Source organism: Condylura cristata, unplaced genomic scaffold, assembly GCF_000260355.1.
Source record: "Condylura cristata isolate star-nosed mole 26May11 unplaced genomic scaffold, ConCri1.0 scaffold00013, whole genome shotgun sequence".
Taxonomy (NCBI): domain Eukaryota; kingdom Metazoa; phylum Chordata; class Mammalia; order Eulipotyphla; family Talpidae; genus Condylura; species Condylura cristata.
This window is the reverse complement of record NW_004567114.1, coordinates 890,669-899,413: the sequence shown is the minus strand read 5'-3', so window position 1 is coordinate 899,413 and position 8,745 is coordinate 890,669. Positions and strand designations below refer to the sequence as shown.

General features: G+C 69.6%; 1 protein-coding gene across 1 annotated transcript in view; it reads left to right on the top strand.

Annotated features, from left to right (window-relative positions):
• EXOC3L4 (exocyst complex component 3-like 4) overlaps positions 1–8,501 on the top strand; it is a 24,733-nt gene extending 16,232 nt beyond the window's left edge. The window contains exons 6-16 of the mRNA XM_004681995.2: positions 1,315–1,722; positions 2,295–2,946; positions 3,619–3,730; positions 4,016–4,126; positions 4,402–4,502; positions 4,733–4,810; positions 6,026–6,140; positions 6,572–6,691; positions 6,770–6,922; positions 7,367–7,488; positions 8,140–8,501. Coding sequence (XP_004682052.2) covers positions 1,315–1,722; positions 2,295–2,946; positions 3,619–3,730; positions 4,016–4,126; positions 4,402–4,502; positions 4,733–4,810; positions 6,026–6,140; positions 6,572–6,691; positions 6,770–6,922; positions 7,367–7,488; positions 8,140–8,332 — 2,165 coding nt within the window. The 3' untranslated portion in view covers positions 8,333–8,501. The remainder of the gene's footprint in view (positions 1–1,314; positions 1,723–2,294; positions 2,947–3,618; positions 3,731–4,015; positions 4,127–4,401; positions 4,503–4,732; positions 4,811–6,025; positions 6,141–6,571; positions 6,692–6,769; positions 6,923–7,366; positions 7,489–8,139) is intronic.
• The last annotated feature ends 244 nt before the right edge of the window (positions 8,502–8,745 follow it).

Below are 8,745 nucleotides of genomic sequence, written 5' to 3'. Positions count from 1 at the left end.
GGCCACGCGGCGCCACGGCGACATCGCTGCCAGTGTGGGCCCGTCCAGCGAGGGCTGGGTCCCGGGTGCCGGAGCCAGGGAGGACGGCGACCTGTGGCCGGGCGGGGCTGATAAGGCCCACGCTGATCCCCCGCCTACCCTCCCGGGCAGCGTCCGCCGGCCAGTCACTCGGCGCCTCTGCACAGAGAGGAGGCCCGAGTCTGACCTCTGGACAGCTTGCTGGAGGGTGAGTGGCCTGAGGGTCCCGGTCTGTGACTCGGGTGTCACTGCCCATGGCAAATGAGGTCTGAGGAGGGGCCACTGCTGCCCAGTGTCACCCCATGGTCAGGCACTGGCTCCAGCCTGGCCTTTGGCCTGGGTGGGGGAGCCGAGGAGGGGCTGGGGGCGCTACCCCAGCTTGGCTTCATCGTCCCGCCCTCTCTAGCCCCACATTCTCAAGGCCAAAGCGAGACACCCCTCCTCCACCTCCCCAGTTTACACTAAGCTGCCTGGCCCACACTGGCTGGGCCTGTGCCCCAGGGGCTCCAGACTGGGGGGTGCCTGTCCTGCACCCAGGCCTAGGGGCCTCTCCCCTCCCACAGGGACTGGAGCTCACCTGGGGTGGGTGGGAAGGAGAGGCGCCCTGAGGGGTAGCAGAGGGACCCTCCCCCACTCCCTGGTTAAATATAGACCTGCAGCCCGGCCCCTCCTACTGGGCGGCCGCAGGCCCAGATAAGCCCCTTCATGCCCGGGTCAGCTCCCTCAACCCCATCCTGCCGCAGCAGTTCCAGCTCCCTCAACCCCATCCTGCTGCAGCAGTTCCGAGACACTCAGGGAAGGAGGTGTCCGCCCACTGGGGCCCTGAGCGCCCCCCTGACCAGAAGCAGTTAGGCCTGATGAGCTGAATGGGGGTGAGCTGAGGCCCTGGGAGAGGGACGTGGTGGGGGGGAGGCGGGATACCGGGGACATTTGCGGCCTCGGGACCCAAGATCCAGGCGGCCCCAGGTGTGACCCTTGGGCTGGAGCTGCTGGTGCCCTGTGCCCTACTCTGCTGGGGGGCCTGACCTGCAGCCAGGTGAGGACAGGCCCCTGGCCAGACGGTGGGGCGGAGTCACGGAGTGGCTGTCCGCCTCCCAGAGCCAGCTGCGGCCTGGCTCCCAGACAAGGAGGCTGCTGTGACACTTCCTCTCTGGCGGCCCAGTCTCCTCTGGGGCGAGCTTCTCCTGGAAGGCAGCCGGGGCCTGGGCCCTGGGCCCCACCAGCGTCTGAGCCTGGAGTCTGGGCCGGCGCCCCACCCCTCTCCTGAGCACCCCCACCCCTGCAGCTCTCCCGCAGCCTCGATGCCATCATCACGGTCAGCGTCCTCCGGGCCAGAGACGCAGAGTCCAGAGGAGCCCAAGGGGACGCGGAGCCAGGGCCCGGCCCACAGCAAGGACGCGCCCAGGCCGGACCGGGAGGACGCGAGGCCCGGCTTCGGCACCTGGCGGAGGGCCTTCTCCAGAGCCGGCTTCCAGGCCCCGGCCCAGAGCCCCGAGGATGGCGGGAGCCTGCTCCGGCGCAGCTCCCGCTTCCTGCTGCGGTCCATCAGGGGGCCCCTGACCGGCAAGCCCACGGCCGAGCAGCCCCAGGCCGCCTCTGCGCCAGGGGCGGCCCCGGGCCCCAAGGTGCCCGGCAAGCTCGCTGGCAGAGAGCCCACGCAGACAGGCGCGGGCTCCAGGCCCAAGGGCGCAGAACCCGAGACAGGTGAGGACCAAGACGGGTGGCCGAGGCTGGGGCGCACCTCCCAGGCCCCACCCCACACACCCCGTCTGGGCTTCTCCAGCTTCCCAATAAGCAGCGCCCCTGGGCAGAGGAGCGGAGAGGGGCTCGGGGTGACTGGCCTCAGGCCTGGCCGCCGGAGGTGCAGAGCTGGGGTCTGAACCCAGATCTGCAGGGCCCCCGAGCGGCCGGGCGGGCTCCTGTCCCAGGGGGCGTGCTGCGGCCGGCTCCTGGGGTGGGGACCGGCAGCAGGCGGGGCCCGGGACGCACCTGAGCTCTGGCCCTTCCCTCTCGTGGTCAGGACTGCGAGGCCCCGTCCAGTCGGCAGAGCTGCCGGTGGGAGCCGGTGGGAGCCCGTGGGCGAGGAGCGCTGCTCTCAGCCAGGCTGGGGTCTGAGGTCCCACCCTGCGGGTGGGGTGGGGATTGGGGCTGCTGGTGGGGGCAGGCCTGGGGTTGCGCTCCAGGCTGCCTGCGCTGCCCCTCGGGAAGGGCCAGGCCCTGGGGAGCCTCCTTCCTTACCCCCAAGACACCCCTCTTCTCACCTGTCCTTGCAATAGACAAATCTACGGCTGACCTCATCACGGAGCGGCAGCTCCTGGCGGCCTTCCGGCGGCTACAGGAGGAGGAGTCGCGGCTAGTGGCCAGGAAAAACTCGGAAACTCTCCAGGACGACCCCACGGGCTTCCTGCGGCAGGCCATGGACGTGGGGGTGCACTACGACGCGCTGGCCGCCCAGATCGGCGCCATTGTGCGCGACACGCTGGGCGCCCGCGGCGTGAGCCGGGCCGAGCTGGAGGAGCTGACCGGGGTGGTGCGCGAGGAGGAACAGGCGCACCCGGCGCCCCCCGCGGACGGCGACTTCCTGCGCGTGCCGCGCCGCTGGCGCCGGCTCTGGGAGGAGGCGGTTCAGCAGAGCGTGCAGGAGCGGGTCCTGCAGGCCAGTTTCCCCGAGAGCCCGGGCTCCGCCGAGGGGGCGTCGGCGCTCTCCCGGCTCCTGGCGGACCTCGGCGCCTTGGTTCGCGCAGACCTGCAGAAGGTGAGGCTCGAGGTGCAGCCCACCTACGCGGCCGCCGGCTTCCCTGCCTGGGAGGTCTACCTGCGCGCCTTTCACGGCGCCGTGGCCCAGCGGCTGCAGGAGCTCGCCAGGCCCGCCCAGGGCTGCGAGAATCTCTACGTCCTGCTGGACTGGGCCGCCAACGTCTACAGCAGGTGAGGCCCCTGGGCATGGGGCGGCGGCTCCACTCTCCGGGCACTGCCCACCGTCCCCACATGTCCGCAGGGGCTGGGCGCTGTCCTCCTGGGAGAGGGCTGTGGGTGGGGAGCCTTTGACATTCGTCCTTGGGCCACAGGCCCCGGGGCCCTCTGACGGGCCTTCCTGAGAGGTCACAAAGCTGGAGGGGGCTGGGGGGAGGCCCCTGCGGGGACCCAGTCAGGGGCCCTCCCCACGCCCTGAGAGAAGGGAAAGGATGGCCTCCAGGCAGCCCCTCGGGAGGCCAGGGGGCTTCTCCTCAGTCTCCCCGCTGGGTTCCCGTGACAGGCGGCCCCCTCTGGCCTGGAGGCTGCCTGAAGCCCTCTGCAGGGAGGCCTCAGGCCATACCCCCAACCCCCAGGCTTCCCTGGCCCCGGCTGGGTAGGGAGTGTGAGGGTCTGGGGTGCTCAGACCTCAGCTGTGGGTGTGGCCCGACCGTGAGGGTGGAGGTCACCACGGCGGCAGCACTCTGTGCCCACAGCTGATGGCAAGGTGCCTAGAAGGCCTGCGGGAGGGGCAGGCGGAGGGTGTGGGGGGAGGCCAGCGTGTGTGCAGAAGCCCAGGTTCCGCCCTCTGCCAGAGGCCGGGGGCAGCAGCCCGACCCAGGCCTCAGCCCCTGCTCTGCCTTCCAGTCCTGACTTCCTGGGTGCCCCAGACCTGGCTTTGCCCGCAGAGCCGCTGCCCCCACTCCTGGCACCTGAGGTGTGGGCCCAGCTGGAGAGCGAATACACCCGCTTCCTCGAGGTGAGGCAGGTGGGGACAGGTGGGCCTTGGCCATCCCTGCAGAGGAACAGGGCCCGTGTTGAGCTGGCGGGGTTCAGGCCTCGGCCGCTCGCCCCATGGCCTGGGGCACCGGCCTGTGCACCTTGCAGGCAGGCACCCCGAGAGCCCAGGGGTGAAGCGAGGGTGCCTCAAACCCGGCCCAATTCTGGCGGACCTCAGCCCTTGTCTCCTGGGGGTGCGTGTGCCAGGGAGGCACCCTGCCCCCCTTCCGGGAAGGTCTCACAGCAGCCCCTCCTGCCCTCCCAGACCCAGATCAGGAAATGCTTCGAGAACATCCTACAACTGGAGCAGAGCCCAGAGTCCCCTGAGATGCTGCAGGGCCTCTACCACACACCGCTGTCCCAGGACATCCACATGGTGTGCTTGGGGGGGCGCAGGGCTGGTGCTCCCGGCCATGTGGACACCACCTGACCTGCCCTCCTCATCAGCCCTGAGCGGGGGCAGGCTGGAGAGGCCCGCAGCCAGCATGGCAGAGACTGGCACCCCAGGGCACAGCTCCCTGCTTGGCCTGTGTGGGGAGGGGAGGGCTGACCTCAGGCTGGCGATGAGAGCTGGAGATGGGGGTTGGGCGGGGCTGGAGACTGGGGGCCTTGAACAGGGGCTTAGCGTCGCTGTTTACGACCTGCCGGCAGCTCGTGGCAGAGCACGTGAGGGCGTCCAGGGCCATCTCCCTGGAACTGGAGGCTACCACCCAGGAGATCTGCGCACGGGAACTGGGCCACTTCCTTCCCAGGTGTGGCACGCTGCGGGCAGGATGGGGCTGGTGGGGCGAGAGGCGTGGCCATGTGGATGTCGGTGGCACGGGCCGGGGCCGGGGCTTGGAATTTGCCTTGCCGGGGCAGGTGGGAAGGGACCCATATCTTAAGGCCCAAGGCCTGGGTGGGCCCCGAGGGAAGGGCGGACTCTGGCAGTCACTGCACGTTTGGGGAGGACTCGCATCACCTCCACGTACCACGTCCCTAGGTTTGAAAAGGCTTTTCTGGAGCCGAAGGTGAGCGTGCCACATCTGGGTGCCAACATCAATGCGCTGGAGGAGCTCAGGTGAGTTCCTAGCGGGCTCCCGGGCGCTGCCCACCGCGGCCAGCAGGGGGCGCACGAGTCTGGGAAGCGGAAAGTTGGGAGGGCCCTGGCTCTCCTGAGAGTGGACAGGAGGCCTCGCCAGCCACAGCCCACTCTGCCTCACAGCTGACACCCTGGCGGGGGTACAGGGAGTCTCGAGGCTGTGCTGGCTCAGGGTCCCTCCCCACTGAGCGCACGCACCCCCCCCCCCCCAGCCAGCCCTCTGCCTCTTTACAGAGACCTCCTGCACACCAGACCCCTCCTTGACCCGGGGCTGGGCTGTGTAGGGCCTGGGCCCCGCAGCGCCGGACACCAGGTCCTCTTGCGGCGGCTGGCCCTGTGGCTTCAGCCTCAGTCCAGCCTGAGTGTCCTTCTGCCCACCCCACGAGGGATGGCCAGAGAGCAGGGCGGCCAGCACCCAGCTCGCACGCTGGGCTGTGCGCCTCGAGAGCGTCCTCCCTTACCTGCCCCGCGCAGACCAGAGCGCCCGCCCCGGTCAGAGGGCTCAGCTTAGGTGTGCTCTGTGGCGCCTGTGGTGTGCCAGGCCACGCCCTTGCTCCAACGGGGACAGTTGGCCAAGTGCTGCAGCCTCACGCAGTGGGGAGTCCCTGCCCTTGTCCAGGGTCATGTAACCCAGTGCTGGGCCTGGACCAGAACCAGGCATCGGCGTGAGCACCTCGGGACTCTGCTGCCTCCGTACACTGCCCAGTATGCACCAGGCCCTCCTGGGCGTGGGGGCCCTGGGGCTTAGCCCCGGGCAACGTCCTTTGACCCTTGCAGCAGCCCCTGCCCACCCCCATGAGCTCTGGCCTGTCCGTCTGTGTCCCCAGGCTGGCCATGCGACAGAGCCTGGCCCTTAGTTTTGTCAGCAGTGACGTAGAGACACTGTCACCCTCACAGAGGCAGTCGTGAGGTTCCCAGGAGGGCCCCCCAATGTAGGCACCATTCCCCGTCGCCAACAGGGATGGACATTTGCCCAGGCAGCTACCATGCAGGGTCTCCCCCACCTGCTGAGTCGCCTCCCCCCCATCTGGCCCTGGTGCTGTGTCCTCAGCTGTCCCGGGGACGCTGAAGGGCTGGGCGCTGGGTGCGGCCCTTCACATATAGTCTGGCAGGCGCCTCGTCTGCGCGGCTGCATGCTGATCTTGTCCTCCCATCTGCTCCCCTGTCCACTCTGCCACCTGGCCGGACCCCCAGGACCAGTCTTCTGGCCAAGTTCCCAGGAACTTTTGAGGGGCTGCAGCAGCCTCTGGTGGCTGCCACCGGCACCTTACAGAAGCAGCTGCTCCAGCACCTGCAGCGGGATGTGCAGGTGAGTGGGGAGGGCTTCGCCACGCCCCGGGAGCCCAGCGCTTGCAGCTGGGTGCCCAGGCACAGCGCTCAGCCCCCCGGGCCGTGCCAGGGCCGTGTGTTGCGGTGGGCGCCCTGCCCAGAGAGGTCGTCCGCTGAGTGGGCATGGTCGGAGAGCACCTACCCCTCCTTCGGCCCCCACCTCCCATGGCCTGGGCCAGGCCCGACCCCGCTCCCCCAGAACACAGCTTCGGCAAAGTGGCCGGAGGCCCCGAGCACACCCCACGGGGAGCCCCAGGCCTGGAGAGGCCCAGAGGCATCCTTGGGGTAGATGCGATGCCCCCAGAGGATCTGGTAGAGAAGGGGGTGTGTAGTCCCCGGAGGCTTCCTGTGTCTGGGGCCCTGGGGGCTCCGGTGGGTGAGGACGCACAGAAGAGCCCTGCCTCTGCCCAGCCGCTCTTCAGCACCGTGTGCACCAAGGACTGGCTGACCCGGGACTCACTCAAGCCCGTCATGGACAAGGTGGTGGACTTTGCCCACTGTCTCCAGCACGTGGTCCCGCCCTGGGGACAGGTATCTTGGGGGCCGGGGGTCTGTGGAGCACGGCCGGGCCGGGGGCCTCCCGACCCCACCCTGACCCTGAGCCCCCAGGAGACCCTGCAGGAGGCTCACCGATACGTGGTCCGCGAGTACCTGGCCCAGGTGCTGAAGCCGCGTGAGCGCTTCCGGGGTGCCAGCCGGGTGACAGGTTCCCTGAAGATGGGCCAGGAGGCCGAGGCCATCCACAGCACCTTCCAGGACCTGGTACGGGCGGCGCGGCCACCCCGGCAGTGGCCTCCTCGGACGAGACTGACCTGGAGCAGCTCCTCTTTCTCGTTTCAGCTCAGCCGGAGCCCCGGGCTGGGCAGAGGTGGGGGGTGTGGCTCTGGGCATATACCTGCACAGAGCCACGGTCTGCAGGGATGGGGTGGGGCCCCGTCTGCCCTCTGCAGAGTGAGCTTTGGGAGCCCCCCGAGCCTCCTCCCTGCGGCACCCCATCTGGGCTGCAGTCTCCACTGCAGACTCCCGGGAGCCTCAGTTTCTCCTGAGCAGAGACAAGGGACACTGTGTGCTCCTCAAGGGGGGAGGAGCACTGCCCTGCTGTGGCTGGGGGGCAGGCGGGGTGCCCAGGCGCTGGCTGCAGGAGCTGCAGGTGGGGTTCTGGGGCTCCCGGGGAGCCAGCCCTGCAGCGCCTCGCTGTCCGTGCAGGGCTCTGAGGCCGCGTGGCTGGGCTTGGCCATCCCGTGCGTGGCGGACATACTGGGTGAGACCCAGAAGGCCGACATCCAGAAGCACCTGGAGAAACTGATCAGGAGCTACCCCGACATCAGGTTCGCACCCCACCTGCTTTGGCTCATCTGGGAAGGGGAGGTGGGAGGGCCTCAAGCGAGGCCAGCCGGGGGCCCCCAGCCTTCTCGGGGAGGCCACCCTCAGCCTCCCCCCGGGTTGGAGCGACCCCTGCAGTCTGAGGGAGCTCGGCCCGGCCCCCGGGAGTGATGGCGGGCCCCGAGTCTGGGGAAGTGTGACTCCGGCCTGGAAGCCGAAGATTCCTGAAGGCCTGCCAGGAGCGAGAGGGCTTTGATCCCAGGGTGTGTGGGGGGTGGTGAGTCATAACTGGAAATCCCAGCCTGCGTTGGGGTTTTCTGGAGAAAGCCCAGAGCCCAGTCCCTTCCTGGTCCGCGGCCCCTCCACGCGGGGCGGTCGCCTGTCCCCCGCGGACTGCCCTGCTCGGCCCCTCCCGCAGTGCTGCTGCTTGCTGCCCAGCCTGCGGCCGCTCTGGCTGGGCCCTGCCAGCGTGCATCTCGCCCCTCCCACAGCTCCGCGGACCCGAGCCCCCCCCCCCCCGCCACCCTGGGGCGCACCTTCCCCTGGTCTGGCCGCTCACAGACCGGCCTGGACTTCACGCCCGAGCCCAGGCTTCCCCACGGGCTGCGGGGCCGCCGGAGGGGCTGGGTGGGCAGTGAGGTGCTGCGTCTCCGCAGGCGGGACCACGTGCTGGCCCTTCTGGCCCTGCGCCGCCTGGGCCGCCGGCGGAACCGCCAGCTCCTGCAGCGCGCCAAGGACCTGCTGAGGGCCGCTGCCAAGGCCAGGGACCCCGGGGCTCTGGAGGGCCACCTGCTCTTCGAGGAGATCGAGACGCCCAAGTCCATGGAAGTGCTCATCACCTGCATCTAACCTCCGGCCCCACCACAAGCCCTCAGCCCGGGCTCCTGCGGCCCAGCGGGGCTGCTGGCGGGCGGAGGGACAGCTGGGCCAGGCTCGCCAGGCATCTGGGGCGGGCGCAGAGGGGCCGTCCTGCGCCATCAGGCTGCCTCCCTGCCCAGCTGCCCAGCGTTGCCTCTAGTCTGAGTACAGTGCAGTATTTATTTTTTAAATAAATGTGAATTAAAACGGTGCCTCCCTAAAGAGGGCAGGTCAAGCTGATCGGGAGCAGGCAGGGTGCCTGTGCACGAGGTGGGGCTTCTGGAGGGCTCCGCCGGGTGGGGGCCCATGGCACCAGTGAGGAGACTGAGGGGGTCCAGAGCAGGGAGGGCCCAGGGCTGTGGGTGCAGCAGCCGCTCCCCTACTGGGGTGCTGGGTCCGCCAGG